This window comes from Epinephelus fuscoguttatus, linkage group LG17 (genome assembly GCF_011397635.1).
Source record: "Epinephelus fuscoguttatus linkage group LG17, E.fuscoguttatus.final_Chr_v1".
NCBI classification, from domain to species: Eukaryota; Metazoa; Chordata; class Actinopteri; order Perciformes; family Serranidae; genus Epinephelus; species Epinephelus fuscoguttatus.
In genome coordinates, this window is record NC_064768.1 from 39,587,256 (window position 1) to 39,611,714 (window position 24,459).

Below are 24,459 nucleotides of genomic sequence, written 5' to 3' on the forward strand. Positions count from 1 at the left end.
TGTAAAGCCGTGTTCGGTGTGATGACGTTTTGTAACCTCATTTAGTCTCTTACTAGTAACCGCCTTTTTTAAAAAACACATAAAAGCTTCAAACTTCATGAGTTTGGTCTTTACTAACATATTTAGGAAGAACAAAACGTTAAAGTTTCTTAAGCTTGTGTTAACGACAGACCTTATTTTGGGCATCTGACCAGAAACCCATTAAAAACATTGACACTGACTTAGCTGAAATACAAAGTTAGCTAAAATGCTAAGTTAGCGAAAGTGCTAAGCTAGCTAAAATACAAAGTTAGCTAAAATGCTAAGCTAGCTGAAATACAAAGTTAGCTAAAATGCTAAGTTAGCGAAAATGCTAACTGCGGGATTTAGGACTCTTTTTTTTAAAAAAAGAATTGTATTTATTTATTTATTTATTTTATTTTTATGATGTTGAATACAGGTAACAGTATTGTTATAACTGAGCTAAACTGCAGAGCGTACATTTAAAAAAAACACAATTACAATACAATATAAATCCAATTTTTTTAGTATAGAATGATCTCATTTTAAAATGCAGGACAGCTGGGGCTACTCTTCAAAAAAAAAAAAAAAAAAAAAAAAAATATATATATATATATATATATATATAATTATTATTATTGTTAAACCCAAATTCTGCCTTCTTGTCCTCCAGTTGGATACCAATCTTTGTATTTTCATAATTCAAATTCATCATATTTTGCAACTAAATATATTCTAATGTTTAAATATCTGAGTGACAGAAAGTACAAATATTCAAATTCAAATTAAACCTTTGGTGTAAGAAGTCATTACATGTGTAAATCTCATTTATTATTTTAAAGTGAACTTATTTAACCTTAGGTGGAACTGGAAAAGAGATGTATCTAGTTTTTATTTTGACTGTCAGGACTCATTCCTGGTGGATTCACAGTTTAAAACATTTATTACAAAAGTAATCACAGTTACATTACTGTGATGACGTCATTAGAATAGTTGCGTTGCTTATTATATCTTCAATTGGCTAACTAATAATCTGTAGCTTATTATATTTAAAACTAACCCTCCCAACACTAATAATATATAATAAATGAAAAATCTTTCTAACTGCCTCCATTATCTTTGACTTTATATCAGGCAGACTCCGTGGCCACCTCGCGGGGTCCTGATTCACGTGCGTCACAGGCAACACGTTTCAGTGGTACACAGCGCTTCAGTCATCCTCTAACTCTCTGCAGACTTTGCACTTTAACCGTGTTCCAGTCGCATTTGTCTGCGTCCACCCATCACGTCGTCCCGCAGACTTTTCTCCAGAGTGGTGTGTTGGTCCAAGATGGGGAAGAGAAGCAGGCAGCGGCAGAAGAACCAGAGTGGAGGAAGAGACGACAGAGACAAGGCTGTAAGACACACACTGATGCTGCTGCTGCTGCTGCTAATGCTGCTGCTAATGCTCCGTGTAAAGTCAGTCAGACACATGTTACCTGTCTTTACTACATGTGAAGGCAGCTGGAGTTAATTTAACAGAGGTTATCTGTGTGAAACATGGACGGTCATGCTGCTGTAAAGCTGCTAACAGCTGCAGCACCACGGCTACACTGCTGTTAGCTAACAGTAACTTGGCTATATGATGTGAAAGTGTGTGACTATGTTTTGTCACGTTAGCCTATATATGTGCCAGAGCTCTATTAGAAATGTGTGTATTTAATGTCTGTGTGCACAGGTATAGTTGTGATATAGGCCTGCATTATAGCCCCATAGTCTTTAATGAGAGCACCGTGCAGGGAGGAAGAAAGCAGGGTTGAAAACCCCCCAAAAATGTAATTTAAATAAGTATGTAGTCAGTAGTTTGTGGATTATTAAATGCCGAATTGACCATTAGACCATACTATAATGTAACAAGTCTGTTAACATGGTTCACTAGGTATTTATCCTTTAAAAAAAAAAAGCAAGAAATCATAAAATTGACATTTTGACTGACATTCAAAGGGACAGGTCACATTTTTTGATGTGGGGTTGTATTGGGAACAATGGATTGAGTGATATTTAAAGGTATAGTTCAGATTTTTTGGTGTGGGTCCGTATGAGAGGTACTTAACCACAGTCTGTGTATTCCACACAGTAGACGTCAGTCGGCATGAACCCCATTTTGGGGAGGGATGCTGGAGTCCAACACGGAAGCTCAGCAATGTACGGCTGTGGAGGGGTCAGCAGCAAAATGTATTTTAGCCACCTACAAAAAGTCAATATCAGTTTAAGCGTTCGCTATATTGTAAGTATTTTTACTGCTTCACCTTAATGTCAGTGATTTCCACTGGGAAAATGAAGCTGTTACATTGCTGCCTTCAAAGCCAGACTCCATTGAGAAAAACAGAGATTTAACAATGGTGAGTTCAGGAGCTGCAGGTGTGAACACACTAAAACAACCGGACCGAGACCTTCTTGAAGAGGTGGTCTCAGTCCGGTTCCAAAGGAACTCTGGTGCGGTTGGTTTGTGGTGAGAAGGTGTTGCGACCTGGATGTGAAGCAACTGCAGTCACATGACACATTGTTTGGGTTAAACATGAGCATGTTACAGTCCTGGAGGATTATTAATGTGCACCTCCTCCTGTACTGCCTTAATATGCACATTCAGCACATCCAATGCATCAAAACATTGTTTTCTAGTTGGAGCCGCGTTTGCCTCGTTTTCAAACTGTATGCTTTGACTAAAATGAACAATGACAGCAATATAGTCCACGATGAGCAGCGCTAAAATCAACCTGCGTAGTTGTCCCTCCATTGTGACATTAGAAAGTGTCACATTTATCTTGCAAGTGTACTCTTCTTCAACGTTTGCTTTACTTCCTGGATTTTTCCCACATGGAAATTCTGACCAATCAAGAGCAGCTTTCTCACACAAGGCATTTGATCTGGTCCTCTTGTAAATGCTGCCGTGAGAACACCAACCAACTCTAGGCAATTACACAACTTTGGAACAACATGAGTCCCTGATTCAGACCAGAGGAGACCACTCTAGGTCTGACAGCAGTGTCTGACATCTACTGTATATAATACACTGACTATGGATAAGTACCCCATACAACCCCACTTAAAAACACCCATACTATCCCTTTAATGTCACTTTATTTCCCACGAAAGATCCGTGTAGGTGTTTTTAATCTATGCACAAAAGCAGTCATGAAACACTGAGTGCATATGACCCATACTAATGACCACGTCGTCCATGTGTTCAGGGCTGGGGAGCTGGCTACGCCGACATAGTGAAGGAGAATAAGCTGTTTGAGCACTACTACAAAGAGCAGGGCCTGGTGCCTGGGGGAGAGTTTGAACAGTTTATGGATGCAATGAGGGAACCACTGCCAGTAACCATCCGCATCACTGGATACAAGAGGTGAGCTGGTCAAATAATAACCTGGATTCAGACTCTTTGGCTTGTCTGTGGAAAGCATCACGCTCAAAGCCACGCAGCCTTTTCTCTTTTGGAAACTGAGCTGTACGTTGCTTGTGTTGTACATTTTTCAGGACAGAAACAGAAAATATTGCTAACATCTCTGTCACATAAGCATCAATAAAATCCTCATTTTAAGATTCACCATAAGTTTAAAGGTGCTTGTTTCTTGTTCCAGCCATGCCAAGGAAATCCTCCACTGTCTGAAGGACAAATACTTCAAGGATATTCTGGATGTGGAGATCGACGGCCAGAAAATCGAGGCTCCGCAGCCTCTCAGCTGGTAAGATCTTAAGGTTAACCCAAGGCTAAACTAACACACAGACTCAAAGTGAGTTCACACTGAGTCTGTCGTCTCCAGGTATCCTGATGAGCAGGCCTGGCACACCAACATGAGCAGGAAGATCATCAGGAAGTCTCCGCTGCTGGAGAAGTTCCACCAGTTTCTGGTCAGCGAGACCGAGTCGGTGAGTCGACACAAACCAAACAGAAGATTTAACACAAACACACGTGGCCTCGTTATCACATTGGCCATAAAATGTACCTATGGGTGAATTATAAGACAACGGCCCCCGGTCACAGACGCGTAAAAGGCCCCAGCACCTCTCTTAGTTAGTTAGCTAGTTATTTTATTGACACAAATAGATACAATATTTGGGTCCAAACAATATACAAAAAAAAATATTGCATACAACAAATACATCAATATTATTTAAACAAAAAAACATTTTTGGACATTTTGTGTCCTTTGTAATCATGTTGTGTCTCATGGTGGTTATGCTCATTTTTTAATTATTTGGTGCCTCTTTGTGTGTGCCTTTTTGTAATTACTTTGTCTTTTTCTGTCATTTTTTGTCCTTTTGAGGTCATTTTGTGTGTTTTTGGCCATTTTGTGTCCTTTTTGTAGTTATTTTGTGTCCCTTTGAGGTCATTTTATATCTTTTGTGGTAATTTTGTGTCTCTTTGAGGTCATTTTGTGTCTTTTTTTGGCATTTTTTGTCCTTTTGAGGTTGTTTTGTGTCCTTTTGGTCATTTTTTGGTCCTTTTTGTAGTCATTTTGTGTCCCTTTGAGGTCATTTTATATCTTTTTTTGGTCATTTTGTGTCTCTCTGAGATCATTTTGTGTCTTTTTTTGGCATTTTTTTGTCCTTTTGAGGTCATTTTGTCCTTTTGTCATAATTTTGTGTCCATATTTGGTCATTTTGTGTCGCTTGTAAAGTCATTTTGAGTCTCCCTGACATAATTTTATTCGTTTTTTTGTATCTCATTGTGTTTGTTTTGCCCATTTTGTAGTTATTTGTGTCTCTTTGCATGTCATTGTTGTGTTTTTTTGTCTGCTCCTGGCCAGTACATGTTAATTTGAGTGACGTTTTTCAGGTAAAGGCCCCTGACACTCTGGGCCCCTGGACCTGTGCCTGTTAGGCCCATTCTGTAATTCATCCATGAATTTACCCCAGACAGGAGACTGGAAAAAATAAGGAGCAGAAAATGTCAGAAGTTGTCAGAGGAATGAAGAGGCGAGCATCATTCTTGTGTCTGTCCTTGCAGGGTAACATCAGCCGACAGGAGGCTGTCAGTATGATCCCTCCTCTCCTCCTGAAGATTGAGTCACACCACAAGGTACGAGCTCTGCCCTCTGTGAAGGTCAGACACTGGGTCTGTCAGCGTTTGATGCATCGTCTGTTTTTATTTTTCTCCCTTGTGTCTCCAATTTTAAACACTCTCCTTGAGGCTTGAAAACAGCTGTCTCCTAAAATAATATATTGTTTTGAGGTGTTGACGTGCGTGTGTTTGTGTGCAGATCCTGGACATGTGTGCAGCTCCAGGGTCCAAGACAGCCCAGCTGATTGAGATGCTGCATTCTGACATGGACGTGCCATTTCCAGGTAAGACGCACGCGTTTAAAACCTGGAGAGATGATGCAATGAAGGTTTTTTTTTCTTCCTAAATCCTGCCCGTTTTCGCTCTGTGCTCCAATTCCTGCTACACTTAGATATTCATTCATTCAGTGTCAGTAACTACTTACCCTGCTAAGGGTTGCGGGGGGGCTGGAGCTAATCCCTGTTGACACTGGGACCAGTCACCAGATTATCACAGGGCTTAGAGTCACCCAATAACTTAACCTGCATGTATTTAGACTGTGGGAAGAAGCTGGAGAACCCAGAGAAAACCCACGCTAACACAAGGGGAACATGCAGGTTCAAACCCGTAGCTCTCTTGCAGTGATGCGACAGTGCTAACCACTGCAACAACGTGCCGCCATACTTGGTAACGTGCTGGTTAAAACTGTTGAAAAGAAAAACAAATTGTGAAGAAGGTTAAAAGATGTCCCTGGGGGACACTCTGTTTAGACACACCTGACAACTATATGCAGCATGAGATGCATATTCTATAATTTATCATAGTCCAATCATTGATATCATATTTATTATTCACTTTATATCATTTACAGCACATGTTCAGTGTGTGTTCCCGCCAGATTCGCTCGCAGAAAAATTAGACGAGATACCAAAACTGTCGCTGCAGATCACAAGCCGACCTGGGTGCTTGGCGCCGCCCTGTGTTCAGTCTGAACGGCCCAGTCGCTTTACATTGGCGCCAAAAGCAAGCGGGCAGCACTTCGCAATAAATCTCAACCTGCATTAGCCAGTTGTTTGATCAGAAACGTCAGCCAGGTTTGATTTCTCCTTAGTTCTGTGGTAACGTTAAAGACAGAGTTCCCACTGTCATGGAAACCCAGAATGTTGTTTTACTTTGTTTATCAAAGTTAACATCATGGATATATCCCTCCATCTCATACTGCAGTATCTGCTGTCTGCGTGTTTAAGGTGTGTGTGTGTGTGTGTGTGTGTGTGTGTCGCCCAGATATTGCCTAGTAAACACCGCCACACTTGACTGAACGTAACCAGTGCTGCCATGTTTCTTTTGTCAAACTTGTCCAACCTAGTGACAGACTAAGAGGGAGGGGCTTAGGATCAATCAGCTGTTCACATGTTTATTGTCTGTATCAAACACAGAACATCTGTAAATATAGAGTAACGACTGTAACCCAGTCACTGCCTCTCTAACAGTAGATAACTGTGATCCGCTCTTCTGCTCTCCAGAGGGCTTCGTCATCGCCAACGACGTGGACAACAAGCGCTGTTACCTGCTCGTGCACCAAGCCAAGCGTCTCAACAGCCCCTGCATCATGGTGGTCAACCACGACGCCTCCTGCATCCCCACGCTCAAGATCGACATAGACGGCACGAAGGACATCCTCTTCTACGACCGCATCCTGTGTGACGTGCCCTGCAGGTCAGCAGAGAGCTGCAGGACTCATGTCTGCGTCACACACGTGTCACAGTCCTGCAGGAGAGTTGGGGTTCAGATGTGTTAGGAGGAGGAAGTGGATAAAGACAGAAATACGGTTGATAAGCTCAGCTGTGTGGGTGGGTGTGGGTGTTTGGCTGCAGCAGAGATTTCATGTGACAGATGGAAATGAGGCTTTGCCCTGTCTGTCAGACGCAGGGTCGTTACAGGTCCTTATAAATAGCTGTTAATAATGTTTTGTTCTGAGTGTTTCAGTGTGAGATCAGTGGTATAACATCCTCCTTCTCTTGAAGTTCAGCTTCATTTTATGGCCAAAACAGAACTGCGTTTGTTTGCAAATGCTGTCCGAGTTTGGCCAGCTGTGGTGCTGAAGCCAGGAGGCCCTGCCAAACACAACAGAGGGAGGGGAGGGGAGGGAAGGCAGTAATGAAGACGGCGCGAGGCAGGCAGTGATGTGAACAGTCAGCTAAAGCCCGGCGTTTAGACACTTTGTGCTTGGCAGACATTTTTGCCCTGTGAGAAGCGCTGGGGATCTCTGGTGGTTTCTGCGCCTCGGGCCAAACTGGGGATGTGTCTGACTGGTGCTGCTGTCTGCTCTGTGTTGTGCAGCGGGGACGGCACCATGAGGAAGAACATAGACGTGTGGAAGAAATGGACGACCAGCAACAGCCTGCACCTCCACGGGTGAGAGTGAGAGTGAGAGTGAGAGTGTGTGTGTGTGTGTGTGTGTGTGTGTGTGTGTGTGTGTGTGCTCTCGTGACAACATAGGAATTCATGCGCCTGTGTGGTCGACCAAATTGACTAAAGGACGGGGGAACAGAGTGTGTTCTCTTCTTGCTAATTAAAAAAGTTGGCAGTATTACAGTGTGTGTCTGTGTCTGTGTGTGTGTGTGTGTGTGTGTGTGTGTGTGTGTGTGTGTGTGTGTGTGTGTGTGTGTTTGTTCACCAGGCTCCAGCTGCGTATCGCAGTGCGCGGGGTCGAACAGCTGGCTGTGGGAGGGAGGATGGTCTACTCCACCTGTTCACTCAACCCTATAGAGGACGAAGCTGTCATCGCAGCACTGCTGGAGAAGAGCGAAGGTAACACACACACACACACACACACACACACGCAAACACACAGATCTGTACAGTTAAAATAATGTGTGTTGGTTTTTTGTTTTGTTTTTTCAAATCGAAGTTTTACTTTTGTGTGGTGCACTGTAGTTCTTACTTTATTCCCTGATACTAAACGCTTCTTCATGAATAGTCTGTTAACTTAATGAGGCTTTTGTTCCATATCTAGTTTGTCTCTTAACTTCTGGTTCTTATTACTGGCTATAGTAAACATTAGCCAAAGGTCTCGGCCCTGATTGGTTCACGCCGCTCCTTATACAAGCCTGATTCCACAAAGGTCGGGGCTCTGCCTAAAACATAAATAAAAACAGAATGCAATGATTAACAAACCCTTGTTGACCTATAGGTTTGAATACAGTCCAATGACAAGATATGTGATATTCAAACTGTTAAACTTTTTCTGACCTTGATGCAACACGTCCCAAAAAGTCAGGACAGGAGCATGTTTACCACTGTGTGACATCACCTTTTATTGTAACAACACTCAGCAGGGGTTTGGAAACTGAGGACACTGACTGTTGAAGTTTTAAAAGTGAAATTATTTCCAGTTTTTGCCTGATATGCGACTTCAGTGTCTCAACAGTCCGGGGTCTCCGCAGCTGCATTTTGTGTTTTTTTTATAATGTCCCACCCATGTCCAGAGGGAGACAGGTGTGGACTGCAGACAGGTCAGTCTGGTACCTGCACTCTGTCACTATGGAGCCACGCTGTTGGAACACGTGCACAGTGCGTCTCATTGTCTCGCTGGAATAAGACGGGACGTAGCGGGGCGTCGGTGGCTTAGTGGTAGAGCAGGCGCCCCATGTACAAGGCTGTTGCCACAGCGGCCCGGGTTCAACTCCAGCCCGTGGCCCTCTGCTGCATGTCACTCCCTCTCTCTCTTCCCCCTTCACGCTTGTCTGTCCTCATCAATTAAAGGCTAAAAAGGCCCCAAAAAATGTCTTAAAAACAAACAAACCTAGATGTAGCTTTCAGCATTAATGGAGCTTTTACAGATGTGAAGTTACCCATGATGCCTTGGGCACTAATGCACCTCCATACCGTCACAGATGTTTCTGGATGTTGTTGATATCTGGCCTTTACTTTGCACAGTAGAGTCTTGACTGTCATTCATAGATGTGGTGATGTGTTTACTGACAGTGGTTTTTCCAAAGTGTTCCTGAGCCCATGTCGTAATATCCTTTGTACAGTCATGTTGGTTTTGAATGCAGTGCAGCCTGAGGGGTCAAAGGTCATGTCCCTTACATGCAGAGATTTCTGCGGAATCTCTGAATCTTTTTATGATATTTTGCATCGTAGATGGTGAAATCCTTAATTTCTTTGCAATCATGCGTTGGGAAATGTTATCCTTCAACTGTTGGACTGGTTGCCCATTAGGGCTGCCACTAACGATTATTTTCACCGTCGACTAATCTGTCGGTTATTTCCTCGATTAGTCGACTAATCATTTCATCGAAAAATGTGTTAAAATGTTGAAAAATGTCGGCCTGTCTCGCCCAAACCCCAAAATTACGTCATCTAATGTCTTGTTTTGTGCTCACGCCAAAGGGTTTTAGTTCACTGTCACGGGAGAGTGTGTAAAGCTGCCAATATCTGAACGTAAGAAGCTGCAGTAAGAGTATTTTGGGATACTTTTATAGTACTTTTCTATGAAAAATAACTCAAACCGATTAGTCGACTACTAAAATAGTCACCGATTATTTTAATAGTCGATTAGTCATCGATTAGTCGGCTAATCGTGGCAGCCCTATTGCCCACACAGTTTTTCACAGAGTGGTGAACCTTGGGCCGTCGTCACTTGTGAGCCTTTCGAGGACGCCCCTTTCATACCCAGTTATGACACCATCATCTGTTACCAGTGGTGTTTTTTTGAGCATCCCACAACTTTTCCAGTCTTTTGCTGCCCCTGTCCCAACTTTTTGGAACGTGTTGCATCAAATTTAGAGTCAGTGTATATATTTACAAAAAACAATAAAGTGTATCAGTTTGAACATTAAGTATATTTTCTTTGTGCTGTATTCAACTGAATATGGGTCAAAAGGATTCGCAATCTGTTCACATTATTCAGTGTCCTTACTCTATTTTGGAATTAGGGTTGTAAATTTCTCAGAGGTGGGAACCCACGTCCACATTAATGAGGAGTTTATGTGACTGACTTCACCACATCCACCGCAGCTTAGCTTTGTGAACAAGCTTTGTGTTGTAGCAGTAACTTGATGTTTTGGTGGTGAAAACCTTAAGAGCATGGGTGCCGAGCTCAGTGGTTTCCAACTGGTCGATCGTGGTCCGAAAGTGGGTCGTAGGTCCGTTCTGAATGTTTGTAAAAAAACACACTTTATTTTTAAGCACAGTGAATTTCTGGCACAGAGCTTTTATTTTGATGTTCAGTTTCCTGCTGTAGAGTGAGGAGGAACAGACAGCTTCTTGACAACATAAATGGCAGATAGAGAAATGTGAAACGCAGATAGCAATAAATTCAGAGAATAAGATAAAATAACTAATGATAATATGACAAGTACACAAACATTTGGGTTTCATAGAGCTGTTGGTAGCTGCTGTACCTCCTACAAAGGAAATAAATGACTGCCAGATGTCTTTAAGATTTGTCTTTAAAAATGTCGTTGTGGGAGCATCTGATTGAGAGCGGAAGCTTTTTACTAAAACTAGTGTGAGAGACGTTTGGTCTGATCACCTCATTCTGTCAGGTGCGTCCACATCAGATCTGTTCTCCTGTGCTGTGTGATAATGCAACTAAAACCAAATTAGTCTCCTCTGCGACTGTATTTGTTCATCTGCAACACATTGTGTTAGCTCATGTTTGAATGCCCACACAGAGCATTTCTGTCATGTTGATATCATACTGGTGAGGACGTACTGCTGTGCCGCTCTTTAACTGTATTTTATGTTGTAAAACTGGTCAGATAATCCAAAACAGAGGAGCCGGAGCACATGAGGCCAGTGGCTGCAGAGCCAACAGCACAATTTAATTCGGTTTTGAGCTGCTAAATGGATCCTCATATACTGTATGAAAAATATATCTAAATTTAACCAGTCTTTTTCTGCCAAGTAATGTCTTTCCCTTCCCCGCTGCCAGGAGCGTTGGAGCTGGCCGACAGCTCGGCTGATCTGCCAGGGCTGAAGTGGATGCCTGGGGTCACTTCCTGGAAGGTACTGGAACATTTAAGCCTTGGTGGCCATTACAACAAACCAACCGTAACAACAAACCATAAAGGAAAACAGTGTTTAGGTCGTGGAAGTGCTTCAGAGTCAGACAGGATTCTGACTCTGGATTACTTTGATTGGCTCGCACACTAAAAGCAGTTGTCGTCTCTGCAGCTGATGACCAAAGAGGGCCAGTGGTTCTCGGACTGGTCCGAGGTGCCGAGCAGTCGTCACACGCAGATCCGCCCCACCATGTTCCCACCTAAAGACCCAGAGAAACTCGCCAGCATGCATCTGGAGAGATGGTATGTACACACTCAGCCATCAAAGATCTGTGCTATGATACAACGTGAAGGACTCTGTTTATGACTCCTCAGTTCCTGAGTCCTTTCCCATAACTCTGACCCACAAACCTTTCAGTCCATGTATGGCTCAGCTCTAATAGCCTCGGCTAAAGGCTCCACAGCCAAAGCAAATAGGAGCAGGAAGTCTTGTTTGACACCCCTCTGAGTGCCAAAATAATCAGAGCGTTTTCTTTTGCTAAGTTCAGGAACAAGGAGGTGATTATAAAAAATACCCCTCTAATAAATTTCCCCCTTAGGTGGAATTTTTAGTGTATCGAAAAGGAAGAGCTCCCAAACCCTTCTCCTAATTTAACTCATTTTTCTCATCTTTATCCTCCTGAGAGAATTTTGTCCTGATGAAAGCAGACGAACACAAACACGCCGTCTTCTCTGTTTTCGTTGATGCCAAATTCATTAGCTGAGTAATGTGTTTGATTTATTTTCTTGGCACAGCGCTGCACACACACTCATACACACCCTCTACATGGATGCACATACATGTCCACACCTGCACTCTCACTTAATGGGGGATGATGTCATTTCTCCTCTGCAGCTCTTAGTTTAATGCTCAGGCCAGCTCGATGCAGCCCAGCAGAGGGAGCTGCTGTCACACGATAACCAAGCACTCTTATGTATGCTGCAAAAAAACCCTTGTCTGTCTTCACAGTAGGTGGCACCATAAAACCCAAAGCCTTGATTTATATTTGTGTGCGTGTGTGTGTTTTAATGTCAGTATGAGGATTCTGCCACATCACCAGAACACTGGAGGCTTCTTTGTGGCTGTGCTGGTGAAGAAAGCCCCGATGCCGTGGAACAAAAGATATCCCAAGGTACTTTGTCACAAACACACACACTTAACGGATGATTACATTGTCAGTCTCACTTGAGGAGGCAAATGGAGCAGAATTCCCCCATGTGGGGTACAGGGTATGTCTGTTGAAGCAGCACCCCCCCACCCCCCTCCACCCACCCCCCACCTCTGCATCACTCACCTGTTACTAACCACAGCTGGGACGTCTCCTTTCTTCCTCCTTTGTCTGCTCGTCTCCCTCCCCGTCGTCTCCAGCTGAGGAAGGACGTCTCGTCCAGCTCAGCAGTCGAGACTGAAGCCTCCCCGGCACCCTCGACCCCCGCAGACACTCCCCGCCTCCCAGATAGTGCTGTGGAGGAGGCGGAGGGGGGAGGCCTGGAGGGCAAAGTGGACGAGGAGGCACCCAAAGGAGCTCCCCTGGCTCAGGAGACCTCTGCTAAACAAGATGGAGTGTGTGGGTGAGTCATGATGGTGTGGTGAGCGAACAAAGGAAAACTGCCGTTATAATAAAAAGATGACGCTGCTGTGACTGAGAAATTACTCCTCAGATTAACAACCATCACTAGTCCTGAAAAAATACAGACATTATATAATGTGGAAAAAAGGATATGTTAAATACGAGCATTTAGGATAAAACAAAAAAAACAGAATATTAAATCAAAGCTGTGAGTTTGTCCTCACTCTGGCATGAACATAGGACCCAAGCAGCTTCCTGTTTATAAAAGACAAGAATTCATTTCAGCTTCACTCAGTCTGCACCGCCCAGACAGTAAGATGTGTTTCAGTCAGCCAGCCAAACTCAACCCGACCTGCAAACTGCAAACTTTCTGCATTATAGTAGCACAGTTGTCACGACTGAAGACAGAGACACAGACTGAACGTGTGTGTGTGTGTGTGTGTGTGAGAGCGAGAGTGACACAGAGAGAGGAGGAGAAGGTGAATCACTGCTTACAGTGTGTCTGTACATTATTAATAACTCAGTCAGGATGCTGCTTTGACACTTCTTGACATTTGATATTTCTCTAGTTAACTTACCGAACCTGTCGCATCCCTGCTGCTGATAATGAGCTGACAGATGGATTTATAACGTCTTTAGTACCTGCGGGTCAAATGCACATATTTGGAATTGTTAAATGCTTCAATACAGAAGGAAAAAATGAGGAGATTACTGAAACACCTTAATGCGTTTGTTTTACCTCCTCCTCACATGTTTTGAATTCATTTAATCTGTGAGCAAGAGAGAAAGCTTTGGTGGGCCGGATGTGGCCCACAGGTCACCATTTAAGGATTGCTGGTCTATCTAATTAATTTGCTGCTCTTCTGGTTACTGCCCTGCTAGCCACCTGAGTCTGGTGGGAGCTAGCTAGCGGCGCCACTCGCAATTACCGCTAGTAACGCCACCCCGACCCAACAGGGTTGCTGTGGACACGTTGTGCCCACCCTCTGGTCTCCCCTAAGGTCACCCGGTGAGTAAGCGGCTCAGTTTTGAACCGCAAACCGCCCTTTGGCATTGTTGACTATGTTGTCACCGCTAGCAGTGTCAACACATCTAGTGGTGCTGACATACTTAACAACTAAAGAGGTTTTGCCACTCATACTAAAGCCACTCCTGGGGCGTCGGTGGCTTAGTGGATAGAGCAGGCGCCCCATGTACAAGGCTGTTGCCACAGTGGCCTGTGTTCGAGTCCAGCCTGTGGCCCTTTGCTGCATGTCACTCCCTCTCCCTCTCTCTCTCCCTCTTTCACACTTGGCTGTCCATTAAAGGCAAAATGCCCTAAAAAAAATCTTAAAGCCACTTACTCATCAGAGCTGCCAACAGAAAAGATGTCCCGCCTCTGGGACGGCGTTACCTGTAGTAATCACTGAATGAGTGACACCACAAGTTAGCTTCCACTTGATCCAGGTGGTGGGCGGTGCAGAGCAGCTAAGGCTAATGTTAGCTAACTAGTGGAGAACAGAGGGTGGGCAGTGGGCGCCATGTTTCTGCATGTTTAACACGGCTAGCTGTCTGTCAGCAAAACCAACAGAAACTACAATAAAATAAAAACACTGACATCACAAACATGAAAATTTCACCACCTCTACATGGACAGCACTTTGAAATGTGGCGCTAAAGCTCACTGAGTCAGTGGAGCGCCGGACTAAGAGCAAAGGCATCTCGTATTTTAGGTCATTTAGTGTGTTTTTAATAAAAAATAACCAGTTAGCGGTAAATAGGCGTCAGGCTATCGCAAGCAACATTAACTGAAGCTGACATCCCGAATCACAACTGTATCTACTGTACTGTGTAGTAAGCATGAGTAAATTAGAGTGATAAATGAATGTGTGTCTCTTCTGTGTCCCTCAGCCCTCCGGCCTCTAAGAAGATGAGGCTGTTTAGTTATAAAGAAGATCCCTTTGTGTTCCTCACTGAAGACGACCCTGTGTTTAACACCATACAGTAAGTGTGTGTCTCTGTGTGTGTTAGACATGGAAATTATCGTCTTCAGCACTTTGTTGTAGCTAAACATTTCTCTTCCTGTTTTCTCCAGATCTTTCTACGACCTGTCTCCAGACTTCCCCAAACTCAACGTTCTGACCAGGACCCACGAGGGCAAGAAGAGACACCTGTACATGGTGTCCAAGGAGCTGCGCAACGTGCTGCTGAATAACAGCGAGCGCATGAAGGTGTGTGTGTTTGTTCTGGAACAGCGTTTAGATCATCACTCACAATGACTACATTTACATGCACAGTAATAATTAGTCTGAACATGACAATATTCTTAATTTGATGTTGGTCCTTTAACCAGCAGGGTTTTTTCCCTATTTTGCATTTTCAGATTTATACACAATATTATTATTTTGACACCATAAACGACATGTTAGGGCACGTTAGTTTGAGAACGCACAGCTGCATGTAAACAGGAGTAATAGTGGAATATCAGTCACGTTAGATGATGATGACGCACTTCCTTTATCGAAATACAGTAACAATAGATGAGGGTTTCCCACACTTTCACATCCACATTTTGGTTTTCTATTTTTGGAGCGGTTGTAGGTGAGTGTTTATATATACTCTTCAGTTATTATGTGCTCTACAGACAGAGCAGCAGGTGCAGTCAAAGTGAAACTTGACCCTCAGTGAGCTGGGTCTAAAGTTTGCTGTCACTCACAAACAGCTGCTCCCCTTATCCATTGAGCTGGTCTGATCAGCTCTGATCGGATCAACTGATCAGTCACACACCTATGACTCACACCTCCACAAACAGCTGCTGAAGGAAAGAAGAGTTCAGCCTGTGCTGTGTTCACTGACCCGCAAAAACGTTAGAATTTATAAAGATGACACAGAATGGTTCAGGGACACAGGCACACAAAAAAACAGAGTTCCCATGGGGATTAGCCCCGCCCCCACCTCAGGGGAAACATTGTATATATGAAAAATCAATAATCAATTCTTTCCTGGAGGCAGTACAGCTGGTATTGATCACACTATACAAACTGCATCATGTTTATTATATCAGTGTTTGGAGTCAGGCATTGTGTGTGTGTGTGTGTGTGTGTGTGTGTGTGTGTGTGTGTGTGTGTGTGTGTGTGTGTGAGAGAGAGAGAGAGAACATGAAGCAGCCTAACAGATGGGACCCTATCCTATCCCAACTCCCTCTGGTCCTCCACCCTGTAGCACCTGCACAGGTGGCTGTGTGTGTGTGTGTGTGTGTGTGTGTGTGTGTGTGTGTGTGTGTGTGTGTGTGTCAGTCAGTCAGTCTCTTTGTTCTCCTCCCTGTGTTTGATGCTTTTCACTCTTTAGTCACTTTCTAAACCACAGTGAGTTGTGTGTGTGTGTTCACACGTCCTCTTTATAATAGCTGAGTTTCACAGAGAGTATAGATGAAATCAGGCGTTTTTAAAACGCTAATAGTTAAGAGAATTTAATCCCAGTTTCTTCAGAGTTATTATTCTCATTAAAATTATAATGGGAAGTTTATTGCTCTTGCTTATCTTCCCTCAGGTTGGTGAAGAATTCAGTGTGCATATTTATGTGTTGTTGAGTTTTACTCACTGACAGTTTCCTCCCATTCGTGCTGTGTTTACCCAAACTTCTGTAATCTCTCGTGCAGTAGACGCCTTGAGCGAGGTAGTTTGGTGAACATCAGAACAAAACACATTATCAGTAATAATACAAGAGCACACGCAACATAAATTCTTTATTTTAATTTGAATTATTACTCTCAGTCATGTTTCAGACGAGATAATTAGTGCCGTTTAACTCAGCAAAAGTTGTACAACAAAGACGGAGCAATATGTCAACGTGCTGTTTGTGCCTCCGCGCTGGCCGAAGGTGTTATGATGTCAGGTTGTCCGTCCGTCCCACTCCCATTTAGCACAAACATCCACATGGAATAAAGCAGTGGTTCCCAATCTTTTTCCTATAGGGACCCATTTTCAATAATTGAGTGACATATTTTATCGATATTTCAAATTCAATGCATAACAATAACAGTAACAGTAGGGGTGTCAAATTATCGCATTAATTGCGAATAATTAATTACAGCCATATGTAATGCGCTATGTTTTTTGAATGCGTTAATCTCATTTTTAATCTCTAACTTTACTGTTTCTGTATGCCACTGAGTTGCCTTTTATAAAACCCGTCTGTAGGCGTATAATTGGACTTCTTTGTGCTTGGGTTTTGGGAGAGCTGCAGCGCTACAGAGCAGAGCCCAGCATCAGCACTGATGACTGTCCCCTGCAGTGGTGGTCTGCTCACTCAGGAGCCTATGAAAAGCTGTCTGCCCTAGCACGCAAGTATCTGACCTCCCCGGCAACCTCCGTGTAATTTTCGGGACAATCAGGGCAGGATTCAGGATTCAGGACAACTGCTTGGATTTTGGGACCGTGACGAAAAATTCGGGACAGTCCTGAATTGTACTGCATCTGTGTTCAAGTGTGTTATTGTTGAAAACAATAATTATGACTTTATAAAACCACTTTTTGTAATATATATCAATCTTTTGATCGTCTGCCACAATAATGTAAAGAATTTAAATGAAAATACCTCAAGTTGAGGGCTTTTCTCTGCAATTTTGAGATGAGATTAAAAAATAGATTAATTAGATCAATTAATGACAGATCATAATTAATTAATCTCTCCATTTTTTTAATCTCTTGACAGCACTAAGTAACAGTACAGAACAGCTGATGAATGGTGCAATTAACCCAAACTATGAAAGCAGTAACTTGAGGTCTGCACAAAACGAGCCATTTGGATAAATTTTGAGCAGATTATTTCCTGTGAATATTGCATCAGAGAGAAGTTTTCCTTTTCATATGTTTTTCTGTATTATGTATTTTAGTTTGCTTCTTTAAGACAAATTCAGTGTTCTCTTCTTCCTGATGCTCGGCTGTTGTTCTGTCGGCTCTTTATTTTGACTGCATACTTTTCTAATTCAGGACGAGGCTGTTGTTCAGAGAGTGAAGGTTCTGTAAATATAACTTTTGCTCAGGTCTTCACCGTGACCTTATCCTATTTTTATGCCTTTACGCTGGCAATAGCCATGGCAGCATTTTCAGACTGTCCGTCTATCTGTCCGTCCCATCTTAGTGAGCACGATATCTCGAGAACGCCTCGAGGGAGTTTCTTTAAATTTGGCACAAATGTCCACTCACTTGGAGTAGAAGATGAACTGATTAGATTTTGGTGGTCAAAGGTCAAGGTCGCTGTGACCTTGCATCCATCTCATTCTCGTGAGTGCAGTATCTTGAGAACAGCTTCAGGGAATTTCTTCAAATTATGTACCAACGTTCACTTCGAGTGGAGATTCAACTGATTAGAATTTTGTCTGGTCAGAGGTCAGCAGCACTGTAACAAAGTCTACTGTCCATTATTGAATCCCATAGCTCAGTAACAGAAGGGGACACATTTGGTCGGGTGCTGAATTGGTGACAGTAATCTTTGCTGTCCATCTTGAGTCTGTGGTGACTGTATGGATCTAATGTGCTGACCGTAGACTGTTTAAAATTATGGACATAGCCATCGTGACATCACCCATTGCTTTATGGACTTCTGTTTTGAAGGCTTTAGTTTGGCACTTTGGCTGTCACCATTTTGGAGCCAGAAGAGACCATATGTGGAAGAGAGGGTGGAGATAACCCTAATGCTAGCTGCTAGCTTAGACAGTTAGCTTGGTGTAATTGCAGCTACGGATAACTGTGATATTGCTAATGCTAATTTCCACTAGCGAAAAACAGGCTAGAAACCATTAAAACATAATGCACTGACTGGAAATCTGAACATCCAGTTTCGTAGATGCTCCTTTAGAACAACCAAATGCTGAACTTTTAACACGGCGGTCTATGCGGACTGATTTACTCTTGGAGTCAGCCTCAAGTGGTCATTAGAGGAACTGCAGTTTTTGGCACTTAAGTTTTGGCTTCATTTTCCAACCCCAGAAGTTGCTGCTTCGTGCAGCGGGGCTAAAAATGTGTGTGAAGCATCCTTATTTTGCCAAAATATACACACAATACCTTCTGTTAAATTCCTTTAAAGTCTCCGCTACACACTTTGTAGTATGAGTCTTGAGAGACTTGGATGTAGGCTGTTACTTGACTGGTTGGCGGAGGCAAACGACCACGAGGTGCTAATTCTCTTTTTCTCTCAGGTCATTAACACGGGAGTGAAGGTGTGGTCTCGCAACAGTGACGGGGAAGAGTTTGGCTGTGCCTTCAGACTGGCTCAGGAGGTAACACACACACACACACACACACACACACACACACACACACACACACACACAGAGAGTTAAGTAATTACCTGTAAACTAATTTGCTTTTTTGTTGAGCAGCGTTTTATTAATTGAAAGTTATGTCATTATGAAAACATCCACTCACACTCTTCACACCTTAGCGACACATTTTCACACAATTCCCATAATCCTCTTTTTGTATGCACACCAACCTCATCATTTGAAGTTATAATCACGGTGATACATGGTGATGTTTATATTTCTAGGACTTCAACACTACATATTCTTTAATTTTATGCTTTATTTCATAGTAAAAGCAGCGTCTTTATGTTCATGTTAGTTACTTTATCTGTCATCAGTGTATCCTCCACAACACAGCTGAATAACAACGGAGTCAGACGCCTGAGTTCACACCACTCTAAATAAACTTATAATGAATTCACTTTATATGCACTGTGTAACTCTAAAGGGTCATCCACGTCTCCTCTCTGTCCTACAAGGGCATCTACACTCTGCAGCCGTATATTCGCTCCAGGATAATCAGAGTGAGTGTGGAGGACATCAAAGTGCTGCTGACCCAGGAGAACCCTTTCCTCAGCAAGCTGGAGGATGATGCTCACGCTCAGGCCAAGAAAATGGGTACGCACGGCAAGAGAGTCTCAGTCCTAAATATATAAGACATGCTCCGACTTAAATAGAGCAGTAAAGCGCTATAGTTAATATCACAACAGATTTCACAACCACAGGTTTGTTTCTGATACTGAACAACATATCAACAAGGATTTGGGAAGCAGCCGCAGCAGCCTGGAGGTCAGAGTAGTGGATTAATGACCCCAAGGTTTTTGGCTTGGCTGGCATAAAATGAAAAGTGAATGAGTAATGCTCGGTCCTCCTCAGCAACTGCTTTTGAGCTGCCCTTGAGCAAGGCACTGACCCAAAAACACACTCATAAGAGGAGCTGAGTAGTTCCAGCAAAAGAAAACTGTAGTTACGCTCAGATATTAGTGTAAGAAAGCGTACATGGCGAGCATGATTCCAGTTCTGAATCTATTTTCTCTCCACAGTCATGGGGAGCATTGTGCTGAAGTATATTCCCAACCCAGAGTAAGCTGATTTTTTTAAAATATATTTTCTCATTATCTTTTTGCAGTGATGTCCTAGTTTTTGGTCATCTCTGACTCTCACCATAACCCTCTGTTCCTCAGTAACCCAGCGGAGCCTCAGTGTCCCATCCAGCTGTGTGGCTGGAGGGGAAAGACGTCCATCCGAGCCTTCGTCCCCCGCAACGAGAGGTTCCATTACCTCCGAATGTTAGGCGTGGAGGTCTTCAGAGACAAGCAGGGCCTCGGGCAGAAAGGGAGAGATGGAGAAAAGGAAGAGGTAGAGGATGAAGCGGTAAGGGAGGAGGGAGCAGCGGAAAACGAGGCAGAGCTGGACTTTGAGAACGGTGATGAAAGCAGATCATCAGAGCCAAAGAAGCAGCCAGAGGACGAGTAGCTGTGAGTGTAGAGGGGACGGAGAGAGACAGGAGGACTGACTGAAGGCTTGGTAAAACTCTGAGCTGCTGACCAGGTCAAAGACCGCGTCATGTGGTCAGGAAGGTGATGTGCCTCTACGGGTGTCTCTGGTCACCACACTGCCACTGCAGCAGGGTTCCCTCCCACAGATGGACTCCACTGGGATTTTTAATTGTTGGAGCCCCTCCAGGAGTCGGCTTTGTAGTTAAATGGCGTCTTATTTTATTGAACTGTTGTTTTTTTTTAAATATATATATTTTACCAAACTTACCCCACTGACCAAGTGGCATCAATTTTCTTTCCGTTGCTCGTGTTCAGAGGTTTATATTAACTGCCATCTCATTTTCTACACCTGTAATTTAGCAGAAATATGGAGCTGATTAAAGCGTTAAAGGTTAACTGTATCTGTTCACATGATTTGACTTTATGCTCATCCTTAAAAGTACACTTGAAAAGGGGGTTTATTGCTTCTGCAGATTTCAGACATAGTTAAAAGGCTGTGAGGAGTGAAATAGAGGATGAACCCCTGAAACAGTGAATAAGGTTGGTACTGCAGCTTCCTGGGACGGGGTGAAGGTGCTGCAAGGTTTTGTTTAACAGACATTTTTAATAAAGTTTCACCCGGAGGTGGAAGTAAGTCTCACCTGTGCAAGTCTCAAGTCTCAACCTTAAAGTTTCGAGCAAGTTGCAAGTGACAGTGGTGAGAATCAAGTCAGGTCAAGTCCCTGCTTTTCTCTTTAGTTTTCCTTTAGGGACAAAATTTACAGTTGAAAACCGGTAACATATTTACATCTTTAAAATCACAATAATTTTGTATCATGACTTAAGTGTCATGGATCCTCTGGTGATTTCCACCCTAATATCAACACAGTTTATCTTTGTACATTAAACAGTCTAATAGCAGCTGGCAGGAAGGACTTCCTACAGCGTCCTGCACCACTAATGAAAACAAAGTTATGAATATTATATTGTATTTCTGCCAGTGTGTCCCCCTAAATCCTACACACTGGACCTTAAGGTCTGAATTTGTGAGGTCTTAAGCGGCATTTATACTTGTAGCCTACGCTGTTGTGAGCATTTATACTTGTGCGGTGGTGTGTCTGTGTCACTCTGCAGTTACACCTCCAAAACACTAGTTGGCGGCAGAGGTTTCTGTGAAGTGCTGTAAAGTTTAGTTGATTCAAAACACACATTAAACACACAGTAAACATGGCTTAATAGAGACAGTTTCAAACACAAATCAGCTTCACTATAACTCGCAGCATTCACAGACAAACACTTGTCTTTATCTGGACACATTTCCCCACAAATACAACATGCTAACGTTATTAGCACAAGCCTATGGCATTTTACATTGTATAAATGAGCCTAGCAGCTAGCAGACTTTTCCTCTGCTGATATGAAGCCAGGGACAACAGCAACATTTAACAAAAGTAACAGCACAAAATTTGGCTCCATTACAGCTCACAAGGTTCACTGACACAACAACTGTCTTATACTAAACACGTTTTCCAAACAAGGTAGCCATGGCGTCGATTCAGCATGGAAGTATGAATTCCGCCTTAATTGTCACAAATGTTTTACTAATTTCATTTATCCATCTTTAATTTTTTTCCAAATGCTTTCAAGTCAAGCTCTTCTGCTTTTAAGTCGACATTTCTGATGCTGCAAATCTTTTAACTTGTCTCTGAATGTAATACTTTATCTTCCTGGTTGCACTTGGCGGTTGGTAAAATGTCGATTAATCAAACTCACTTTGATAACGATATTTCTACATAAAACCAGCCTCTGCACAGGACCACATATACACTACTGACCTTTATACTAAGCTTCTATGCTTGAGTAAGAATTATTGATTTATCCAAAAATCAGTCTTGATTAAAATCATTATGAGGAGGTCTTAAAATCCTGAAATCTGCCACCTGCAGACTCCCTGAGTGATGGTCAACATACGAAGCACAAAGTTTAACTTCCCATGTCAGCAGCATATTTGCTGCATCTTGTCAGCGGTTGCCACGGCAGCCTCAGCGCTCTGGATGGACGGATGGACAGACATCTCTCCTCCTGTTTATTACCCAGTCCAGCTGCCATGACAACAGCCGCCATGACAACCACCAGCCCCCTCACCTCTCTCTGGTGACGGGAGGGAACAGAGGGACCACAGAGAGCATCCTGCACTCCTCCGCTCTCCTCTTCATGTTCTTCTCCCAACTCCCTCCTCACTCCTCCTCTTCATCTTTGTCCTCTGTTGTCCCCTGATCCCTTCGTTTTTTATTTAAATCTGATCTGCGGCCTCTGAAGTGCACGGCAGTGGGTGTTACCGTGCAGGAGAGCTGCTGTCATGTCAGTTCCCTCAGCCTGTGGATGTGCCGGTGCCAGCGCTGTTTGCAGGGGGAGAAGGGGACACGTCTGGGGCGAGAGGAAGAGGAAGCCCTGTTTCTTTTTTCCCCTGCTTCATATGCTGTTTCCAAAAGAAGTTAATAGACATTTTGACCAAACGTGGCCGATTTCCACCCTTCATGACTAATCACTAATATGACAGAGACAGATGGAAATGAAAGGCTAAACAGTTGATTAGTGAGCAAAGTGACTGAGGGAGGGGATGGATAGACTGAACAACAACAGCGAGACGGAGGAAAAAAAGAGTTTGGGATTTTTAAAAAATGTTTGAGGAGATATTTCAGAGTGAAGGTTGTGCCATAGCAGAGAGGGGAGCTGCTTGTGGAGTCAGTCAAGGATGAACAAAGAGAGAAAAATGCTCAGTGTTTTTTGGAGCTGAGTCGAGGATGGCACATGAAAATGGAAGGAGCTGAAAATGATAAAAGCCTTGGAGAGATGAGTGAATGGAGGGTAACAGAGGCGGGGGGATAAATTGAATTGGACGGATAGAGAAAGGTTCGGAGACGAGGCAAAAGTTGTTACTGAGTCATCGGCCTGTCTGTGTGCGTAGGAGTGTGTGTTTGAGTTAAGCCTGCGCGTGAATATGTGTGTATACTTCAGCTAAGCCCGTCTTTGTGTGGTTAAAGTGTGTGTGCCGGTTTGTCAGTGTGAGTGATGCCTCCTGCGTCTCAGCCAGCCTGCTAACTCCAGTAATGACATCAGCTCCGCACAGGGACACATACATTAACTTTATGTCTTCTTTCTCCTTCATCCTCTCTCACACTGTCGTCTCATCCTGTCCTTTACTTTCTATTTAAATTTCCATCCAGTCCTTGTCTTCAGCTCTATTTTACACCACTCACTTCCTCTTTTCATTTTGATTATCTTTCTCCCTGGAAGAGCTCTCTCAGAGCACTCACGGCCTCCCAAAGCTCAGACTCCAAAGTGTTCTCAAACTGTCATCTCAGTTTAAGTCTCTGCTTTTAGTTCTCCCGCAATTCACCATTTTTCATTGGAGCACCATTGTTCTTTTCATCTTTTCATGAATATTTGGTAGATTGAGTTGTTTTTCAAGACTTCAAAGAAACTGTATCAGAGTATGAAGTATTATTGAAACCTAAAAGTATTAGTTCCTGGTAAATTACCAGGTAAGCTAACCACAGAGTTCGCTACGTTCCACAAGCTCTCATAGCCTCTGTGATCTAATAAATTGACAACAAACTCATAAAATCTCAAGAAATGTCATTCTTACACCTGTTTTCCCCATAAAACAAAGAAATACAACCGCACACCTTCTGACTACCTTAACTGCCGTATTTAGGCTGCTGTCAGCCCTAGAGTGGTCTCCTCTGGTCTGAATCAGGGACTCATGTTGTTCCAAAGTTGTGTAATTGCCTAGAGTTGGTTGGTGTTCTCACGGCAGCATTTACAAGAGGACCAGATCAAATGCCTTGTGTGAGAAAGCTGCTCTTGATTGGTCAGAATTTCCATGTGGGAAAAATCCAGGAAGTAAAGCAAACGTTGAAGAAGAGTACACTTGCAAGATAAATGTGACACTTTCTAATGTCACAATGGAGGGACAACTACGCAGGTTGATTTTAGCGCTGCTCATCGTGGACTATATTGCTGTCATTGTTCATTTTAGTCAAAGCAT

At 43.2% G+C, this 24,459-nt stretch overlaps 1 protein-coding gene across 1 annotated transcript; it reads left to right on the forward strand.

Moving 5' to 3' along the window:
- Positions 1-1,169: 1,169 nt before the first annotated feature.
- Positions 1,170-21,074, forward strand: nsun2 (NOP2/Sun RNA methyltransferase 2). Its single transcript, XM_049602022.1, has 19 exons — positions 1,170-1,396; positions 3,231-3,388; positions 3,624-3,728; positions 3,807-3,912; positions 4,994-5,065; positions 5,247-5,331; positions 6,550-6,742; positions 7,367-7,441; positions 7,707-7,837; positions 10,968-11,041; positions 11,210-11,340; positions 12,113-12,209; positions 12,446-12,648; positions 14,538-14,630; positions 14,722-14,857; positions 18,826-18,906; positions 19,410-19,548; positions 19,974-20,013; positions 20,115-21,074. The coding sequence occupies exons 1-19, from the start codon at positions 1,331-1,333 to the stop codon at positions 20,404-20,406; spliced, it is 2,277 nt and encodes a 758-aa protein (XP_049457979.1). The 5' UTR covers positions 1,170-1,330; the 3' UTR covers positions 20,407-21,074.
- Positions 21,075-24,459: the final 3,385 nt, after the last annotated feature.